This window comes from Verticillium dahliae, genomic scaffold, assembly GCF_000150675.1.
Source record: "Verticillium dahliae VdLs.17 supercont1.19 genomic scaffold, whole genome shotgun sequence".
NCBI classification, from domain to species: Eukaryota; Fungi; Ascomycota; class Sordariomycetes; order Glomerellales; family Plectosphaerellaceae; genus Verticillium; species Verticillium dahliae.
Genome location: NW_009276939.1, coordinates 516,818 through 536,585, shown reverse-complemented (window position 1 = coordinate 536,585; position 19,768 = coordinate 516,818). Strand labels below are relative to the sequence as shown.

The following is a 19,768-nucleotide window of genomic DNA, read 5'->3' as shown; positions in this document are numbered from 1 at the left end:
CGATGCCCCCGGAGGTCTTGGCGATGATCCGCGAGGCCAGCTGCGGTCGTTCCCGTTCCCCCAACCCACGACGCACAACTGACAATCCCTGACGGCGATCAATCAGCGCCCACGAGCCAATCGCTTTCACCAATGTCTGCTGCGGCAACCAGCGAGAATCAACGGTCAGCAGGCTGATTCGTGGCAGGGCCGGATTATGGCTGGTGCTCGACATGACACGTTAGGAGCCCCAAGATGGTTTGATCCTAGTGCGCATCCGGCCTTTGGTTGGTCGTGCGTCGCACCGTGGAGAATACTCCACGAGGAAACATTGGATCGTGTTTACTTTTCTTCAATTCTTGCGAAGGTTTCCTGGCCCTTCAGAAAATGTAGTGAGAGATCGTGAGGCGGTTCCAGCACGTTGTAGGCCTATGGGGTCGGCGACGGCGACATGAAGGCGGGAGTCTGGGTGCACCAACTATGAAGGCTGTACATTTGCTAGGGCTTTATTTACGGCTAGCGAGGCATCAACTAGGCCGCGCTTTTGCCAGAGAGAACACGTCATCGAGTCAGAGACGCCTCTTACATCTCTCACCTCCTGCAAGGTCCCTCATTGAAAGTCGGCTCTGGCGGTGTACTGTACCCAGAGGAGCCTGGAAAAGCCCTCTTCGTCAAGGCCCAAAATACAAACATGATGAATGGGACCTAGGAAACCGAGTTCCATTAAGCCATACAGGTTACCTCTTTAGTTATATCACCCAATCCTGTGAGCTTGCTCATTCGAATGAGCTTTCCATCTTCGTATCTCCCATCGCTATTTGTGTTGGCCCACTGCCGGTACATGGCCAATCAATGAATTTACGCATTTGGTACGGAAATTCATATCGAGCTCTCCACTTTATCGTCCATCGTGACATGCGACACTGAACTCAGACCATGGGCAGGGCTCTCATTCGCCAGCTCTTGCGAACCTGTCCCCCGGAACTGGGGATTTCATGGTGCTAGCGACCAAATGCCCCAAGGTTGTACATGGTAGCACCTAAGCTCCGGGGAAGGGCTAGTCATGGAACGCTTGGAGTCTGCTTGGCCACTCGACGTCCACATTCTTCCAGAACTGTGACCTCCAAGATTCGTAAAGTGTCGGATTCAAAGACTCGAACTTATTCCGCCCTTGTGACTGAGAAATCCAAAAGAAGCCCATTCGTCAGCAAGTTCCGTCATTGCTCATTTATCGTATTCATTTGCGACCGCCTCCATGTCGGACAGCGAGTCGCGCTGTACAGCGTCAAAAGAACCCGCAGCAGGAGAGACTTGTTGCTGCGGGAAGTGTGTCACCGCGTCCAAAAAAGGGGGGAGGCGACATCATCGCAAATCGCGGCTCGGTTGCAAGACGTGCAAGAGGAGAAAAGTCAAGGTTCGCTTCCCTCACCACTCGCTTGCATACCTAGCAAAAGAACACCCAAGCTCACAATCACTCTGCAGTGCGATGAAGCCAAACCAGAGTGCGGCAATTGTCAGCGTTTTGGAGTTGCCTGCGACTTTCTGCCAACGGCCATTTTCAAGGCCCAGACGAAGCATACGGAGGAGCCCCAGGTCCACGAAGGAAGACGGAGGGGCCGGCCCCGATCAGACTGGAGCTCATGGGCCGAACAGGTCCACTCCGGTTCGCCTTCAGCTCAAAGTCCCGAAGTGGGATCCGGCATCACCTCCCAAACCCCGCCGTCAACGCAACCGTCAGAGTTCTCAAACTCACTACCAAATCTTCTCGATGTCGAGAACATCGAGCTCTTTCACAGTTTCATGGTCTATACGGCACCCACCTTAGGGGACAACTTCAAATTCTACCGGGATAAAGCGCCCGTCCTCGGCTTTCGCCATCCCTGTGTCCTCAACGGTATGCTGGCTCTGGCCGCCCTTCACCAGGTCAGGTTACAGCCCGAAGATGCCATTCGCTTCGTCGCACTTGCCGACCGCCACTCTACCATTGCCTTGCAGCAAGCTACCGATCTTCTCCCGTTCATCAGCCTAGAAAACGGTCAAGCCTTGTACATGGTTACCGTAATGATCTGCTTCACAGCGTTTGCCAGAGGTCCAAGTCCTGGGAACCTTTTAGTAGTCGCAGAAAATGGAGAGGTCCCCTGGGTGTCGCTCATCTCTGGGGTGCGCTTTGTTGTCAAGACGCTAGGGTGGCCAGCCATCCTGACAGGCGTCCTCGCCCAAGAACCGGAGCCCGAAGCCGCAGACATGGCAACTCAGCATCAAGTTCCAGCTTTGCCCTCTTTTGTCGAGTGGGAGAAGTCGATGGATGAAGTCTCCAGTCTCGTGAGCATACTGGCCGATTCCAAGGACCGAGACGTGTACCAACACGACATCAAATTGCTATCGAATGCATTCCAAACGACTTTTGGAACCATAAACGAGCCAAAGTCGTTCATCAAGGGGGAAGTGCAGCATGTGTTATCATGGCTATACCAGATCGAAACGGGTTTCGTTGAGCGGCTGGAAAGGAAAGAACCCATCGCCCTTATTTTGCTCGGTCACTTTGCTGTTTTGTTGCGGACTCTCGACCGGTACTGGTTCATGAATGGATGGGGTGTGCACATACTGAGCGAGGTACGCCAGGCCTCCGAGGCAGTACATAAATGGCTTGCATGGCCCACAGCCGTCATTCAAGTGTCCTTCGTCTAGAACAAGGGTAGGGCTTTTAATACTGGTGGCCATGATGGGGATCCACGTTGAAGATTTTCTTTAGATATTGCTATCTAGTTGGCAGCAGCCGGAAGCTTGAATCCACTTCTCATTCTGCGCTGAAACATACCAGTGGGATCATACTTCGCCGAAACCTTCTGCAAGAACTCAACGTTGGCCTTGCCATAACTTGAAATTGGGTCTTGCGTGGGATCAGCATAATTGATGTAGACCCATGGTCGAAGCGCGTCAATCGAATTGGCGAACTCCTCCAGGGCTGCTTTCATCTCCAATCCCTTTTCGTGCAGCAATTTCTCATGCTCGGGTTCCCTGACGGTACAGGCGAGGAGCCACATAAGGGAGTCTCCCTCGACCTGGTCGAGACCGAGGACATTACCACCACGAGACTCCCCAATCTCGGCGAAAAACTTTGGAATGGGCTGGAAAAGGTTCTGGGTGCCCAGGTCGTTCGTGGGCACGGTCTTGAGCATCTCGGCTACAAGTTTCTCGTGCAGTTCGGCAGACTTTTGAATGACGCGCTCATCATTCTTGAAAGTCAAGGTAAACCAGACATTGCTGCAATGGGGTCTTGTTAGCGTTACATATATCAGAGTTGACGACACTCGACTGACTGTAGGCTAGGAGGCAGAAGGTAGTCATTTGACATGTTACCCATGGATCGGACCTTGATGTCGTTGAAGAGTTCAGGCACTGCCAAAGCTTGGTCGAAAGCTGGAGGTGCCACCTTGCCACTTGTGTCAACGACGACTTGGGCAACAAGGATGTCTGAAGACATTCCAGGATTGTAGGTGAAATTGATGAGATAGGCAGCCTCTGGATTCTTGTGGTAATTTGCTGTGAAGTTCACCATGGCAGCTCCGACAGCCGCTGTGTGAGAGTTCTCCGATGCACGTATACCTCCCCACAAGGGCTTCGAAGGGAATGTTTCGAGATCGAAGCGAGTGACGATACCGAAGTTGCCCCAGCCACCCTTGAGCGCCTTGAGAAGGTCAGGGTGACTGTCCTTGTTGGCATCAATGATGCTGCCATCTGCCAAAACAATTTCGGCGTTGACGACACTATCACAGCCGAAGCCGTACAGGCCAGTGTAGTACGAATTGCCCCCGCCAGTCAGGAAACCACCAATGCCAACGTTGCCATCGCGTCCGCCGGGCACCGCAACACCAGACCTTTCGAGTGTGAGGAATGCATCAGCCCACCTAGAAGAAGGCTCGATCGAGGCGATACCTGTCTCCGTGTTGTACTTCGTAGCTCTCAGATGACCCAGATCAACAGTAACACCGCCGTCGATGTTATTGCCTCCTGCCCAATGGCTGTGTCCTCCGCTTCGGACAGCGAAATCCCCCGTCGTGTTCTGACCGAGGACGCTGACTATCTTGGCGACATCTTGTGCATTCTTGGGTTGAACTATGCAAGCGGGTCGAAGTCTCGAGCTGCTTGACCACCATGACTCAAGGCGGGCCTCGTATGCTGCGTCGGCCATAGCAAGGACCTGGTCCCCAAGCCCCGCCGAGACGAGGGCCTCGCACTGTAAGTTGAAGGCGTCAGTAATAACTCTCATCTAGTGGTGAAAAGCATGAAGGGGGCGCTGAGGACTCACAGCTCTCGCCCCTTCGTTGCTACAATCGCGTGCAGCGAGAGGCATGGCAGCAGATAGCAACAGAGCTCGATGATAAGCAAGGAACATTGCTTCCAGTCAGGTAGCGGAATGAGGTCGAAAGAAATCAATGCCAGTTGTCCAGGTATAACCAAAGACGTCTTGCTGATGCATGCCCCCGACGGCTTTTGTATGCGTGCAGCACGGCACAGTATCGGAGTACCCGGAGCATCTGGGTGCCTGTTGGCATGGACCCCTGTAGCGTCCTGTGCCGCGGAGGCTAGCCGGCCGGCCGTCCGGGGTGATGGTGGGCTATCATGTAGCACTGCGGGTCTCCGATGCAGTGACGAGGATGAGGGCGATTCAGGGCGACTTTAAGGGACCCTAGTCTCGGCTCCAGCCTGGTCCCCTGTCAGTATAGCACGGAGTTGGCCGTCAATAGTGATTCTCATGGCAATCACTTTGGGCCCTTCACAGCAAGCCAGGCGCAGGTACCAGGCCTCGAAACGCTCATGCACATCATGGATTCTGCGTAGCTGTATGTAAGGTGCTGTCTCCCCAGTTTGATGTTGGCTGATCTGGGCTGCAAGATCGGAAACGCATGCCAGTTTAGCAAGGACGTTCAGTACATATCCGAAAGGCAACAGAGTCCTCTATTTCGTTATCCTTGGTGGCGCGATGTCAGTAGTCAACGGTGTTCTGGTGGCCATTCCGCCGCCAGAAGGTTACGTCGTCGACTTTGACAATCCTCGACGGAACTCGGTCCTGACAGCGTATGTGGTATCTGCTGTGGGCATGGTATTCGCACTTCTTTTCATTCTCCAGAGGCTTTATGTCAAAGCATTTGTCCGTCATTCGTTGGGTATTGATGATTGTGAGTCGAGCTATCGTACAGAGCAGTCGGCATCCCAATACTGACAGACACGCAGTTCTTCTCGTTATTGCTTGGGTACGTTGCGGGGATTGCTTCGGCTGTGACTTTCCCTCATCACTGATTGGATCCGCCAACAGCTAGGTTCCATCGCCATTCAGGTCCTCACCATTCGTGCGTATCCGAACAATGGACTCCCCGATTGTGGTCTTGCCTCTGATGCTCCATCATAGGATCATTTGCTCATACGTATATGGTGGTACACGGTTGGGAAATCCCATTCGAGAAATTCCAAGACTTCGCACTGGTCAACGGTAAGACAGAGTTCTCTTCATAGATGAAAAGCTGACGAATCTAGTTCGCTGCATACATCAACTCCATCGTATACACCATACCAACCTGCTTCTCTAAAGTTGTCATCTTGCTCTTCCTGAAGGACATGAACAACAGCCAAAAGTGGTACCGGTGGTCAGTCTGCGCAGCTATGTTTCTCGTCGTCGGTTCGAGCACGGGTATCCTCTTCAGCTCCCTATTTCCATGCCAGCCATTTCGGAAGGCTTTTGACTTGACAATTCGCCCAGATGTTGGGTCTTGCATCGACAGGCAAGCCATGTTTCAGGCGACAGCTAGCCTTGGCGTTGTTACCGACGTTATCATCATTGGCATCCCAATTCCCATGGTTCTTCGATTGCACATGTCAAAGGCCAAAAAGGCGGGATTGTTGCTCATGTTTATCATTGGCTCTGCGTAAGTGGCGCGAATATCTCAACACGGATAGTGTGTCAGCTCCTTCATGGAAGACTAACATGATGAAACATTCAGAACGGTACTTACTTCCATGATCAGGCTGGCCTTGCTCATTTCAGTGTTGGATGAAGTCGATCAAACCTGGGGAGGTGGTCCAATACGTGTTTGGATGTAAGACACCTACCTACCTTAGTGTGGCACAACGAAGCTAACCGTGTAAAAAGCTGCGTGGAAGCTAATCTTCTCATCATGTGTGCCAGTTTGTCGACGCTGAAACATTTTGTCAGGGTAATGGCGCCTAAATTGCTCCCCAGCACGGACGATAACACCCGCGGGAAGTCCAAGAGTACCGCATTCTCTGGGCACGAGCTGCAGACCTTCGGCGGCACAGGTTCTTACAAACCATCGCAATACAAAAGGAGCGGAAACACGCGAACTGGGCCGTAAGCGCCAGAGTCTGGATGGCACATGTTCCATTGGAGATGGAAGAAGTGAGGAGGACATCATGCGGGCTCCAATTTCTCATGCGAACCCCCAAAATGCCTGACAATGCTGATGAGCACAGCAAATTGCTCGGTGACTGCGAGAAGCACCAACAGATCTCCAATCAGGTTCCTCGAGCTTAGAATACACCGGAAACTTCCGAAAACAAAATTTCAGGCAGGCCATGATCAGAAAATTCAGACACTTTAAGCTTGAAATGGTCATGCATCATGTGAGGACAGCCCCCCGCTGCCAAGAGCAAACCAAACGAGAGGACCAACATCAGACCACAATTGAGGTTTAGTCAGGGGTTCACACCACTGACGAGCATGTTAACAGAAGCGCAGGGACCGCCAACCTTCTACTGCACAGACACTGAACTTGGACAGCCGCAGGACCCTTGCTCTGGTTGGGTATGTCTGCATACTCTGTATCTTTATCCCCAACGACATCTGACTCTGTGTTGTACGCAATGCCTCCGTCGTTTTATCTACATGTCACATTGTTAATTTCGGGATCAAAGCGCGTTGCATACTGAAGACAGTCACTGATTGTAATTATCCACGCGTTTTACTGTGATTTTGATTCAATGGAATGTTGGGCTACACGCATGCAAATCGCGTCAGAGCTACCGAGGTTTTGCAGTACGATCCTTGTGACCTATCGACCGTGTCTTTACGAAAGGGCATGATCTGAACGAAGCTAACAATGCTGATGATTGTCAAGCATTGATATGCATCAGTCGAATCAGATAACGACAATGGGAGAATGCTTTGATCTCGGTTAGGCTACAGCATGCAAAGCAACACCGAGCCCGAAGTGTTAAAGGTAGAAATCCGCAGAAGACTACCATTGCAGCAGCGCGGAATGATATTCTATCCAAATACGTATAGAACAATAAATAATGTACGAAAAGAACGGTGTCAGGGTCTTTCAAAAAAGCCAACCCGCGCCAGGCGACGCCTCTCTGAAGGGACATCCTGAACCTCACAGCTGTCTCCATGATATTCATCTCGACCAGGTTGTTGGTCGGCATACACCATTGAATACACACTCCTGCAGCTCCACAACTCGGTTGCTGTTTATAGCCTGCTCAGGAAGCTGGCCGATGCATACAGCTTGACAGCTTGCGGAGAGACACGCGGAATGCACTGCGAGCCTTGCGGCCGCGCTGGCGGTGTCGGCGGGTGCGTGTGCAGACCTCGTCAAAATCACCACCCGAGCCGGAGCCCGAGCCGGGGGCAGTGGTGGGGCTGGCGGGTTCGGTGGTAACGACAGGAGCGGGAGCGACATCGCTCGTAGCAGCAGGGATGGGCTCGCTCTCGACAGGAACAGGATCTGTAGATTCGCCGCTGTTACCACCAGTCCATACGGCGGGACCAGGCATGGGGTAGTCCTTCACGCCACCATAGATGGAAAAGTTGAACGAGGAGTCGTCCTTCTTGTAAGCACCAGGGAACTTGACAGTGGGGCCCGGGGTGCCGTTGCGACCGCCAGTGACTTTGACTTGAACACAACTGTCACAACGTCAGTTTCTGCTGGTCCATCGAGGAGAGCTGCAATGGCTTACGTGTAGTAGAACTCAGCCTGCCCAGCGTGAGAACCGTGAACCCCTTTCCAAGTCATTGTCAGTTGCTGTTGACCCGTGGAGTTATGGGTTGATGGTGGGCATACCAATGTGTTCCGGTCGGAACAGGTACTCTCCGTCAGGAGTGTCCTTGGGAATGGTGAACTCGATCGTATCCTTGTCTCATGTGCACCAAGCATCCTTGGTGAAGTCGCCGCTGGTGTTGCAAACGCTCTCCTCGAAGATCTTGAACCATTCACCATCACCTTCATAGGACTTGGCCGTGGTGGGAGCCTTGGACATGTAGACGAGGGCAGGGCCGGGGTGCTGCATGGTGGCCCCGACAACGAGCTTCACAGCAAGCTTGGAGCCCGCCTTCACCTCGGCAGTGCCAGTCTGGCTAGCAAAGGTGAACGCGCCCTTCTTGCAACGGAAATCGTTGACGTCGGGCGTCATGTCGTCACGGATATTCTCCCACTTGGTGGGGTTGTACTTGGCCGCAGGAGTGCTGGACCGGACAAACTCATTGCTGCGAGTCTCGACATCGTCGATTATGAGCTTGTCGAAGAAATAGTGAGCGGAAGCGAGGGGCGTCAAAGCCGCGGCGGCAAGGATGCAGAAATTCATTGCCGGACTAGGTGCGGAGCGTGAATAGTCGTGGCAGGAATTTTAGTGATAATTCTTGATTCTTCCTAGAGATGACTTCGAGTCGAACGAATGTAAAGGGCTAGCCTGTTGTTGAAAGGAAAGTATTGACGTGTAAAAGAACGTGGTCAAAAGATGGAAGAGTGTAGCAAAGAACTGGCGAGGCTCTGATACCAAAGCAGAAATATGTTGGAGTCGGATCTGGAGCTCTTCTATATCTATATCCTTCGCCCCCTACCAGTGGCGCCGGCTCAATTACTTAGGTTGACGGAGGGAGGCGTCGCTGGCCTTCATCTCGGCATCATTTTGGCAATGCATAACAAATCTGATTTCGATTCTAGCCACTCCAGGGGCCTACTCCACAACTCAAGGGGTACAAAAGAGACACTTTTTTTCCGATTCGCGGAACTCGTACGTCTAGGCCTGCATATGAGCCAATGTCCTGATCCTCCTATTTCCGCGCCCCCAGAAAGCGTGTCACTAGCTGCTTGCAAAGGTTGACTCGCCTCTTTGACTCAGCCCTATGCCCAACTACTCAGGGTCGTCCGAACCAGCCTCCCGCTCGTGCGTCACTAATGTGGAGGTGACCAAGCCAGGGGAGTTGCAAGAAGCTCGCTTGCAGGGACCCTCCTGCTGTCTTGAAACATTGAGGTGCGAATAGCCAATGAACCCCAGGTCGAGGGGGATGACCTTGAGCTGACCAAGTCAGCCTCAAAGATTATTGTCCAGCAGTATCATGCACACGACGTTCTTTGGCAAAAGAAGAAAATACCCGATTCTCGACGTCTTTCCGTATTATCAGGCAAAAATGTGAAAAGAAGAGCATTGGGCCTTGAGCTCTAGACTCTCAGCACACACTACGCCGCGCTTGAGGCAAGATTCTGTTTCCGATCTGAGGGCTTCGCCTGTTCAACGAAGGTTCGCTCAAGCGACCTTCTCAACATTTGGAGTCAACGACAGTAGAAAGATGACTGGGTAAGTCGACAATTTACCGATTCCACAAGTATCATGCTACAGACCTCGGCAGAACATATCGCTGCTGGTCAATGAGGAGCAATATCGACGTGGGTCTTGTACCTCTCTGCTGGATGTCAGTTCAAGAGTCAGCTTGTCAAAACTTGGCGGTTGTGGACAAGACTTCCATGTGCATGACGGGAACAAGTCCATTGTACCTAGCCAACACAACAGACAAGCTCCGCGTGAATTCTCAACTGTATTAATGTACCTTTATGTCCGAGAGGAGTGGTCTTCCCCAGTGGGAACAAAAACCCCCACCAAGACCGTCGCCTCATCCCTCATAACTTTTGTTCGTGCAATGCCACACTGACACCTGCAACTGACAACATGGGCAGAAAGACCCATGAAAGGAAATAACAGCGGTCAGCTTGTTTAAGGGGTGTTGTCGTCGCCGAACGCGCCATTGACGTCAAAGCTCGAGTTGAAACCTTGACTTGCGGACTAGGTTTGTCAGTCAATCAATCTCACACAGCCAGGTCAAAGCATGGAAGTGGGTGTGCGCAACACGACACTGGTGTCCAACTTACCAGATCGCCCCAGTCCCATTCGCTCATCTTGTCGAAACCCCCCAGATCGTCAAAATCGATGTCCTGCGCCATATCAAACGCCATCTCGCCCGCTACTGACGTCTCCTCACACCCAGCCAGCGCCTTCAGCCAGTCGTGACACTTGCTGATTTCTGCCTCGACTGCCTCCACCGTGAACGCGTCCGTCTCTTCAGAGGAGAGGCCTCTTTCGAAGCAATCAATCTGAGCGGACAGCCACACAAAGGCAAGATAACTCTTCAAGTTGGTGTCCCCTGCGCGCACGCGCTGGGCGCACCAAGGCTTCACGGCATCAATCGTCTCGCGCAGCTCGGCGGTGCCTCCGCCTAGCGCGCCAGTGGCATGGAAGCCGCTATTTTCTCGCAGGACCAGTAGGTATTCCATGCCGAGGATCATGCCCCCCTGCACCATTGTTGAGCGGTAGCTGCCCGCGCAGTTGACGAAGAGGCGTTGTGCGTCCATGTCCGAGCGGGTGGCAGCTGGCGAGGCGAGGCGTGCGAGGGACTTGGGCGCAACGAACATGCTGTTGGCGAGGAGGAGGCACGTGTCGACACATACCTTGCGAGAGAAGTAGTAGACGGGATTTCGCAGCGCCCGAGCGAGGGCCGGGCGATGTAGCACGATGAAGAAACGCCACGTAGTGTACTCGACGTAGCGCAGCTGGAAAGAGCTCAAGTCGCCGCCCTCGTGAAGCTTCTTGAGCTGACGCATCATACCCTGGAGAGAAGCTGTCAGGTCGGCATTGACGCGCAGCGTTTCGTTGTACGAGGCGTTGGCGCGGATATCGTTGATATGCTTGGCCACCACAAGGCGGACCTGAAAGGTCTCGAGCATGGCCCGCGGCACCGACATTTGCGTATAGACATCAGACGGCTTAGGTACCGGAAAGGCTGACTCGGCATCCTCAATGAGCTGTTCATCGTCCACATTGGCCGGCGGTTCCGTATCGTAGTCCATGGGAGATATGAGGGGCGGTCCGCCTGAGCTGATGCTGGACGCCAGGAGGATCTCCAGGATAGTGGCCCAGAGGCGGCGGCGCATCTCGGCACGGAAAGCCGACATCTTGGCGATGCACTTAGGGTCTTCATGCAGTCCCATGTACATTGCCGTGCGCAGCAGAGCGCCAGCACTAATCCATGTGAGGTCTGAGCCGACATTGGTGGTGTTCTTGGCAAGGTGCAGTAGGCATAGTATTTGCAGGCCGACGATGGACATCTTTGACTTCTCGCACGGCAGCATGAGCCAGACTTGAGCTTCATAAATCCACTGAGTGGCTATGGTTCGCAAAGAGAACGTGTCGTCCTGGAAAGCGGCACCGATGGCCATGCACAGCTGCAGAAGTACCATGAAAGATTCGTTGGCGGCTGAAGGATCGACCCAGTATCGTTCATACTCGGCTTTAAAGGACGGTATGTGGACGACTCTGTACACGGATTCGAACGTTCGCAAGTATGCGTCGACAAGTTGGTCCGCCAGGTCCTTTTGGGGTATACTCTTCCCGATGATGATGCTCGTCAGAGCTGGTACGCGCTGACCTTTGATAAGCCTGCCGAGGCTCTTGCACCTCTCCATGTCTTGGTACATCTTTGATGTCTTATCGGCCTCGACACCATGAAGAAACTTGAAGATCCCCTCCACCTGCAGCTGATCAGCTCTTGTCGAGCAGATAAAATTCAAGGTCTTTACTTACCATCGTCACCCCGTTGGCCCAATGGCTGGGGCCAAATAAACGCGTTTTGTTGACAAGGCCACGATGAGTGTGATCGTCTTCGCGTGGCTCGTCCCTGCACATGGCAGCGCAGTCGCGCGACGCATCATTCTTCTGGAGTGCCACATTGAGTTGCTGTTCCAGCTGCTTGACCCGGTCGAGGAGCGCAGTGACCGTGGGGGACGTGCTAGGGAGGCTCTCCGGGGTCAAGATCGGCTCATGGTCCGGCCGGTTCGAGGGGTAGGGGTTCAACCAGTCAGGATCTGTATGAGGGGGGATAGAGCCCGAGGCTGAGACGTGAGAGGGCCGAACAACGCCTGGCACAACGTGGTCGGAAGCAGCGGAGGCGGGATTGGATGTGGCCGGCGCGACTTGTCTCGGCACCACTGGTCGTTTTGCTGTCAGCAGCTGGGGTGCGTATGTGCAAACAGTCGACCGTGACCGTGTACAGGTCGCACACGGCATGGTTCTATCGCACCTGACCTTTCGCATACGGCATTGCTCGCAGGCCAGGGCCGGACGTCGGCGTTTTCTTTCGGCTTGAGAAGGACGGACGCCGCCCAGCTCGGTCGTAGGCATGGGCATGGTGAATTGAGTTGAGAGGCCAGCCACCGAATTTTCGTGAAGAATCTTCGATATGTTCAAGGCCTAAATAACTCAGGCCTTCACACGTACCAGTCTAAAGCCGTGAATACGCTGGCTTAGATGTCGACGTGAGATATCACCAGAGAGTGGAGGCGAGAATCATGAGTGAGATTCGACATTCGAAAGTAGGAAAACTGGGCATGACTAGGCACCCGCACCAGCAATGATCTACGAACCTTGAACCAAACGGCAATTGCGTTCGGAGACTGAACCAATCTGATAAGAAATGCTATGAAGACTTTTTTGCGGGCGCCGTGGCCATGGTGTCTGAGTCCATTGCATTTGTTGCGATGAGCGTGTCAGTGGTGGGGATGTAACGCCGATGGTTGTGACAGCGCGCCTTAGACCGAGCATTAAGGGTCTCTGATTGGACAAATAGGCCGAGAAGCTGCTATGAATTCACCGAGATCCGTCGTTATCCCCGACTGGCCGAACTGCCCGAGCTCTTGATCAGCGAGGCTATCCTGACTGGCTCGGTCAATATCCGATCCATGGTCGTACGAGACGAGTTTGATCTTTGAATGATGGGGTGGGCAAAGGTAATCAGGTAGGTAACCAGATGGATCTCGAGCGTCAGTAAGGACCTGGTGACATGGACTCCGTCGCCAGAGCTCCCTACCTAGAGCCACACGATCGCCGGCATAGGACGCATCGCAGGTGATGCACCACGCCCGCCTTCCTCACGGCCCGAAGAGTGGCGGCGCGCTTTCCAACCTCGATACGGCACGGTCACGGGCTTGGCGGATACCTTCGGCCCACCCGACCGCCGGGACACGTTTCCAACACGTTGAACCGCTCGTCGGCAATTTAGCCAAGCTGAGCAAAGTTCCCCGGTACACTAGAGTCGCTTGAAGACGGAGCTCCCAGGTGTGACGTCTTTGCCATCAAACTCAGCGGCGGCTTCAGGCAACTGAAGATGGACCACTCTATCACAGCTTCCAACCTTGGCCGCGTGAGGCTGGCGACTGCGACTGAGCGATCCGACGTCACCGTGTGGCAGTATCTCGGTTCGTGAAACCAGCGGAGGCCCATTGTCAGAGCCAAACAGCACTTGAGTGGTGCGCTGTCGATCTCGATCGCCAAGCCACTCGACGCCGATATGATGTCAAGGGGTCAGGCCCCCTGCCAACATCCAGGCCTTCGCCAACTCCAGACGCGTTCTCGCACACCCACGTCGTCTACGGTGTGGCGGCCATTTCACGAGCCACATAGGCCTAGCCTTTCCGAACCCATGTTGTGACATGGTCATCCGTCGTTTGGCCGTTGAATCGCGATGGCCGTGTTATTTGGATCCTCTTGGCCAGATGGCCAGCGTGAGCAAGCAAGCAAACATGCGGGCTGGGCAGTGTTGTAATAGCGGGGAAACCAGACGGTCACCTAACGTCATATTCAAACAGTCCTGGCGGAGGTATATGAGCCTGGGATTCTGCTCAACAGCACCATTTCACCGCAAATCAATCTACAACTCTGAACATTCACAACACCATTCACAACACTTTTAACAAAACCTCATCTCAAATATCTATTCAGAATGTCTGCCGCCGGTGCCAAGTCCGTCATCTCCAACGACATGCAGGAGTTGGGTCAGGGCAAGGAAGACATCTCAAACAAGATCTCTGGCCACAAGGCCAATCTCTCCAACCCCAGTACGTGACCATCAATCCTAGCTTATGGGGAATCATCCACTGACAAGGTTAGACACGAGCGAGGAGTCCAAGGAGAACAGCAAAAAGGCGATCGAGGAGCTTGGCGGACCTGACAACCACTACGGCAAGGAGGACGTCCCACGCAGTAAGAGCGCGGCCGATGCATTGGAGGGCAGCCGCGTCGTTTAAACACTTCTTATGGAGAGGATGCTAGTATTGTTCAGATACCGAGTGTAATCATGCCATTCTATTTACGATAGCCTCTTGTCGACAGCCTGACCTAACGGGGTACCTGCCTCAGAATTGCGTGACATCCCCTAGATGAACGAAGTTCAGGTTTCCCCGTGTGCCCTGACCACCCTGTCTACGAGGGTCATCCATTCCTGGCACGCCATCAGTTCCTTCATCGACCCTTCAGCAAGAGTCACCAAGAGCTCCACATACTCCGCGTCGTGCTTCGCTGGCAGAACGAGGACCCCTCTGCCACCGCCCGTGTTCCCAGCTACGATGCGCACCCGATCGGGTTCGGCCACACCTACCCCAGGAATCTTCCACCGGGCGTGCACCCCTAAATGACGCCACGAGTCCATCTCGAGATCACCGGCGTAGAAGGGAGAGGTCGTGCGTCCCAAGACTCTTCCCTCCCTCACTGCCTTGTCCATCATGGCCGTTCTCACGGCAACAAACGGCTCGTCTACGTGTTTGAAGGCCACCTGTATCGATTCCGTCACGGCAGGTACCCAAGCCGGCAGACCGCCGGGCTTGCTAGGGTGTCCGGAAAGCCCGAGGAGGACATCCCGCGGAACCCTTGTAATCACGCCTGCAGACGCATTGCCGAAGTATGGTGCCGCCTCTTTCTGGAAGGCACGTTGCCGCCAGTGCGTGGTCAAACCCAGCGTCGCGACCTCGGGCGTGGCCATGGCATATGCCACTTCGTGCTTGTACCGCGCGCGAGTGATGTAGTTCCAGGTCAGGGCCGACAAGACGACGAAGATCGAGGGGGGTTTATCCACACAGCTCACGAGACGGATCATCTCACCGATATTCTTCAGCGCGTCGACCTTGATCACGAATATGGCGCTCGTGTAAGGTTGGGCGGCGGGGGGAGGAGGGTCGAGCCGCGGCAGAGGTGTGGCGACGCTGTCGAAGGGCGTGTTCTCTGGAAAGAGGCCGAGCTCGGGGCACGAGGTGGCGAGATCATGCCACGAGATGTCAGGCGCGATAGAAGCTGTCAGTTTCGCTGGCTGGAGGGGCGTCATGGGCGGGGACAGTGAGTCGTTGTCCCCGCAGGTTTCCGCAGCGATGCTGACGAGGATGGCACTTAGACATGCGGCATCACCAACGGAGTGGTGGAGATGCACCCACAGGAGAAAACCGTCCTCTAGAAAGGTGACCTGCAGGCGGAAGGCCCTGGCACGGGGGAAGATGCTGAAGTCGCCCAATCCAAGAAGCTGATGCTTGTCCATGAAAAAGCCCGGTGGCCACTGTAGATCTCGGAGTTCTTGGTAGGCACGAGGGAAATCATCACCCAAAGAATCGACAGGGCGCTCCTCCACGGTGACCACTGAGGAATCGGTTTCGAAACAATTCGGAGGGTTGTATGCCAGATACAACATCCCTGACTGTCTATATAGGTGAATCTCTGAGGCAATGACTGGTTGCTTTTTCTGTAGTCGAGACACGGCGGCCTGGAGGTGTTGAATTACCGCGGAGCGAGGATGCATGTTGTCGTAAGGGAAACAAAGACAAGCGCTAATGTATTCGCGACGAGCATTTTGGTTCCAAGAAGCCAGCTTCTCGTATACGGGAACGGTAAAATCGACCATGGTGGAAAAGAGTCGACGTAAGGTAGTCTGCGATATTGCTGGGTTTACGCATGCCTACAACGGAAACCCCACTCAACCTATATACATGTATATGGGATGGGTGAATAAGTCCCACGATTTGGGCATCTGATGTTGTTCATGAACCTGTACAAGAGTGTAATTAGGTAGCAGACGCCCAGGGGCTTCCACAGGCCATGGCCGGGTATACCAATGCCATTGTGTCGGCAACAGTCGAAGCAGCCTTCGAACCAACCTCGATACAACAGATGTGGGTAGGAGTAGTCACGAAGCCGGACTGGCCTGTCCAGAATTCATTACATTCGTAACACAGAAATTGATTCGTGTGAATGTCGCGCCATCGACACCAAGCTCGATGAATCGGCATACCGCCCCATCTCGCCGCGAGACTGAACAGCCGTGCTTGAATGGAAGACACGACTTTCGCGTGTCGAAGAATGGCCAAGAACCACGAGGAAGGAATTCGAAGGCTCAAGAACGAGCGGCATTCACGATCCGCCGACATGGTGATCGTCAGGGTGGAAAGCGGTCAGCGCCGCGGGGTCCAGTGTGCAATGAATGTGGGGTAATTCTGCCAGTCATCCCACCTCAAAATGTCATGAACGACGCCCTTCGCGTCGCCCTTTCGATTGCCGAAGTCGGTCTAGCACAACCTTCTGGTATATAAAGCATTGGGCTTCAAGTCGCCGACAAGAGGCTGATCTTATTCACACAAAGATCATCTACCCTCATCAAGCCCCACCCCTTCACCACCATGTCGTCCTGCACCATCCGCCACGCTCGTCGTGAAGGTATGTGTTCCCTGAATCAAGGCACTCTGCGTTTCTACAGACCCCTCGCTGACCTGTCTAGATGTCCCTACAATCCTGGAGCTCATCAAAGAGCTGGCCGACTACGAGAAGGAGCTTTCCGCGGTGCAGGCCACAGAAGAGACCCTCGCCAACACCATTGCCTTTGCGCCGAGTGACTCCAACCTGTCGGCTCCGGGAGGCGCTGACTTGACGACACCCGCGCGACCGGCGCGCTGCCTGCTCGCCTTCGACGAGTCCAACACGCCCGTAGGCATGGCGCTATACTTCTACAGCTACAGCACCTGGCGTGCGCGCCACGGCATCTGGCTCGAGGACCTCTACGTCCGCCAGACGGAGCGCGGCAAGGGGTACGGCAAGAAGTTGCTCTCGGCGCTGGCGCGGGAGGTCGTGGAAACGGGCGGCGCTCGTCTTGAGTGGTGCGTCCTCAAATGGAACGAACCGAGCATCCAGTTTTACAGGAGCATTGGTGCGCAGTCGATGGATGAATGGGTCACCATGCGCGTGGACGGAGACACCCTGCCCCGCCTCGCCGGGCTGGGAGCCCAGTAGTAGAGAAAATAATGTCATATAAAATTTAGACGCTTTGGTATTGTGTCTCATGCTTTGGTCCTCTTTCTGATGTTTCGGTCAGGCTCTGGGACCTCTGCCGAGTTAATGTAGCGCTGAAGCTGAGCTGGTGTGGCGACGGGAGGCCAGCCGCGTGTGCCCCATTGGAATGACTTTTTCAACGTAGTCGGATGTTGCTCGGCGAAGGAAGAAGATTCGTAAATCTGCCGGTATTGCCTCCGGAACTGCCTATTGGACAGGGGTCGGATTCGGCTCTCTAGGTCTCCGCCGTACGGTCCTACTTCTGGCTCGTCGACCAACCTGACATTCGTGACGGCCCGTGGCCTCTCAACCAAGGATGCGGGCCTGTCAGCATAGGGCGTCCAGTTCCAGCTCTTTTGTGCAGGGTTGATTCCCGGTGTCTTGGAGCGGGCCAAAGGGCGTCGCGGCAGGGTTGTGTACTGGTCGACAGGTAGGTTTCCAAGGGCGGCCTGGGCCAGAGTATCCCACTCTGCTTTCGCCAGAGGTGGCATGACTCTGTCAGCCGCGTGTTTCCACCACTTCTCTCTTCGGATGCGCAGTCTCCTCTCTGGCATGGGCTGGCCAAGGATGGTCTTGAGCTTGTCGAGGTCTCGCTCTGGGTTTAGATTGGTCAGGGGGCTCTTCGACCAGGTTGCAGGTGTGGTGTGGTCTTGGTGACGTTTCTGCGACCGAAGATAGGCGAGCAGGCTTTCGGTATCCCAGTGGTCAGGTGTTCGCGGCTTCAGGGGCGGCTCTTTCGTCCTGCTCGCGGAGTTGTCGGTCGTGTTTTTGGCGAGGTCCAGCTTGCTGAGGCGTGCCTCGAGAGCGGCCGTGTCCGAGGGCGGATCTTGGTGGAGAAGATCGGCCATCAGTTCGCGGCGCCGCTTGCCGAGGCGCCCGAAGGCAAGGCGGAGGATGCGCTGCATGCGAGCAACATCGCCGGCGTTGGCGGCACGAAGACGTCGAAGGTGCCTCTCACCTTCCCACAAAGCGGCCTTGGTGCGGCGTCTGGCTTCGCGGGCGGCTATTTCGAGGGTATCGTTTGTTTTGCCGGTCCACTTCACACTTGTAAAGGTGCCTTTCGCAGATCGGAAGCGGTCCCTGATACGATGGTACACGTACGGTCTGCAGAGTTCGGGAAGGTATGAGGCTTCGCGGAGGAGGTGTCGGTAGAGATGTAGAGGAGGTACAGGTCGAGAAAGGGGTATTCGAGACATGTTGCAGGTGTCGGGGGAGCTCAAGGAGCTCGAACTATGTGGCTGAGGTCATCAAAGGTGTCACCAAGACACGTCGTTTGTTCGTAAAGCAGGCAAACCGATCGATTGTTGAAATGGAGCTTGACATCAAGCTTCGAGATCAAAATGCTGCCACGCTGCATAAGTCTGAAGGCGCACAAGCACAAGCAGCTTGAGTGGGGTCTCACGCAAGACATTTGTGCACATGCACGTGCCCACTGCAAGCACTTCTGAACGCTGCACCTCAGCACGTCTACAGGTATTAAGGTACAATGTGTAGGCAGTAGGTGCCCCTGTAGGGTCCTGGGTCACCAGGGCACGTCCCTGACGCGAAAGGACACGCCCTCTACACGCTCGAGACACGCAAACTCGCGAAACCGACACGTCCTGGGTTAATTGAAATTCCTCTTCTGGCCAAGCTCACGCGTCCAGCTCCATAGTTCCCATCTCCATCCATCCCCCAGTCTACCACATCTACGTCTCGTTTCTCGGCCAGACCCCGGCTCCAGAGCCCAGAATTGACGACGGCCACGAAACAACCTTGCATCACTTCCTCCCCCTCAGCAACGCCGCCTTCACCGACAGCCTCAACTCACTCCAACGCACATCTCCACCCCCGCGCGGCACCCAGCATACTCACGTGCAGACACGCACAGTGGCTCCATGCGCTGATCTTCCACCAAGGGACGATAATGTAGCTGACGCCAACCCGGGTACCTTTCCCTTTTCGCCTCGACTCGCATCCGAACTGCTGCCGCGCGACGCACCCGACGATTCCAAGAGGCACCCAGCTTCTTCTGCTTCCGTTCTCCCTCCTGACGTGCGAATCAATTTCGAGAGACGACTCCCATCCATTCACGACTATATTCTCGACGACAATCCGATTGTCCGCCACCATCTACATTACCTATCGCGATATCCCCAATATCCCCAAAACCTCCGCCATCCCTATCCTGCAGCCTCTGACGGCGCTATCCGCTCCTTCTTCCTCCAACTCCCCACGCACGTCACACTCGAACCCCCTGGGCTGGGCTTTCGCCCTTCGCGCCCCCCTCACAGCCAATCCCTACAACGATTAGACGCCGCACCCCTCGACCCCCCCATCTGCGCAACGTCGCGACCGGCCCTATCTTCGTAATTGGCATTTTCCA

At 54.6% G+C, this 19,768-nt stretch overlaps 10 protein-coding genes across 10 annotated transcripts; 5 read left to right on the top strand and 5 right to left on the bottom strand.

Annotated features, from left to right (window-relative positions):
* Positions 1–1,234: 1,234 nt before the first annotated feature.
* VDAG_08231 (C6 zinc finger protein) lies at positions 1,235–2,667 on the top strand (the record flags this gene model as incomplete). Its single annotated transcript, XM_009657608.1, has 2 exons — positions 1,235–1,393; positions 1,462–2,667. 2 exons carry the CDS (start codon positions 1,235–1,237, stop codon positions 2,665–2,667), a joined length of 1,365 nt encoding a protein of 454 aa, XP_009655903.1.
* Positions 2,668–2,741: 74 nt separating this feature from the next.
* VDAG_08230 (6-hydroxy-D-nicotine oxidase) lies at positions 2,742–4,333 on the bottom strand (the record flags this gene model as incomplete). Its single annotated transcript, XM_009657607.1, has 3 exons — positions 2,742–3,243; positions 3,300–4,216; positions 4,289–4,333. The coding sequence occupies 3 exons, from the start codon at positions 4,331–4,333 to the stop codon at positions 2,742–2,744; spliced, it is 1,464 nt and encodes a 487-aa protein (XP_009655902.1).
* A 630-nt stretch (positions 4,334–4,963) lies between these two features.
* Positions 4,964–6,350, top strand: VDAG_08229 (uncharacterized protein; the record flags this gene model as incomplete). Its single annotated transcript, XM_009657606.1, has 7 exons — positions 4,964–5,159; positions 5,215–5,234; positions 5,297–5,330; positions 5,390–5,470; positions 5,570–5,903; positions 6,003–6,074; positions 6,191–6,350. The coding sequence occupies 7 exons, from the start codon at positions 4,964–4,966 to the stop codon at positions 6,348–6,350; spliced, it is 897 nt and encodes a 298-aa protein (XP_009655901.1).
* Positions 6,351–6,603: 253 nt separating this feature from the next.
* VDAG_08228 (uncharacterized protein) lies at positions 6,604–6,842 on the top strand (the record flags this gene model as incomplete). The annotated part of the gene is made up of 2 exons (XM_009657605.1): positions 6,604–6,618; positions 6,726–6,842. The coding sequence occupies 2 exons, from the start codon at positions 6,604–6,606 to the stop codon at positions 6,840–6,842; spliced, it is 132 nt and encodes a 43-aa protein (XP_009655900.1).
* Positions 6,843–7,479: 637 nt separating this feature from the next.
* On the bottom strand, positions 7,480–8,580 carry VDAG_08227 (fungal cellulose binding domain-containing protein; the record flags this gene model as incomplete). Its single annotated transcript, XM_009657604.1, has 4 exons — positions 7,480–7,903; positions 7,957–7,999; positions 8,061–8,103; positions 8,185–8,580. 4 exons carry the CDS (start codon positions 8,578–8,580, stop codon positions 7,480–7,482), a joined length of 906 nt encoding a protein of 301 aa, XP_009655899.1.
* Positions 8,581–9,739: 1,159 nt separating this feature from the next.
* On the bottom strand, positions 9,740–12,453 carry VDAG_08226 (uncharacterized protein; the record flags this gene model as incomplete). The annotated part of the gene is made up of 3 exons (XM_009657603.1): positions 9,740–10,056; positions 10,143–11,798; positions 11,851–12,453. 3 exons carry the CDS (start codon positions 12,451–12,453, stop codon positions 9,988–9,990), a joined length of 2,328 nt encoding a protein of 775 aa, XP_009655898.1. The 3' UTR covers positions 9,740–9,987.
* A 1,296-nt stretch (positions 12,454–13,749) lies between these two features.
* Positions 13,750–14,495, top strand: VDAG_08225 (uncharacterized protein). Its single transcript, XM_009657602.1, has 2 exons — positions 13,750–14,159; positions 14,212–14,495. Exons 1-2 carry the CDS (start codon positions 14,045–14,047, stop codon positions 14,346–14,348), a joined length of 252 nt encoding a protein of 83 aa, XP_009655897.1. The 5' UTR covers positions 13,750–14,044; the 3' UTR covers positions 14,349–14,495.
* Positions 14,496–14,973: 478 nt separating this feature from the next.
* Positions 14,974–15,985, bottom strand: VDAG_08224 (uncharacterized protein; the record flags this gene model as incomplete). Its single annotated transcript, XM_009657601.1, has 2 exons — positions 14,974–15,016; positions 15,105–15,985. The coding sequence occupies 2 exons, from the start codon at positions 15,983–15,985 to the stop codon at positions 14,974–14,976; spliced, it is 924 nt and encodes a 307-aa protein (XP_009655896.1).
* Positions 15,986–16,737: 752 nt separating this feature from the next.
* VDAG_08223 (N-acetyltransferase ats1) lies at positions 16,738–17,364 on the top strand (the record flags this gene model as incomplete). The annotated part of the gene is made up of 2 exons (XM_009657600.1): positions 16,738–16,794; positions 16,856–17,364. The coding sequence occupies exons 1-2, from the start codon at positions 16,758–16,760 to the stop codon at positions 17,362–17,364; spliced, it is 546 nt and encodes a 181-aa protein (XP_009655895.1). The 5' UTR covers positions 16,738–16,757.
* Positions 17,365–17,411: 47 nt separating this feature from the next.
* VDAG_08222 (uncharacterized protein) lies at positions 17,412–18,599 on the bottom strand (the record flags this gene model as incomplete). Its single annotated transcript, XM_009657599.1, has 1 exon — positions 17,412–18,599. The coding sequence occupies one exon, from the start codon at positions 18,597–18,599 to the stop codon at positions 17,412–17,414; it is 1,188 nt and encodes a 395-aa protein (XP_009655894.1).
* Between the last annotated feature and the right edge of the window lie 1,169 nt (positions 18,600–19,768).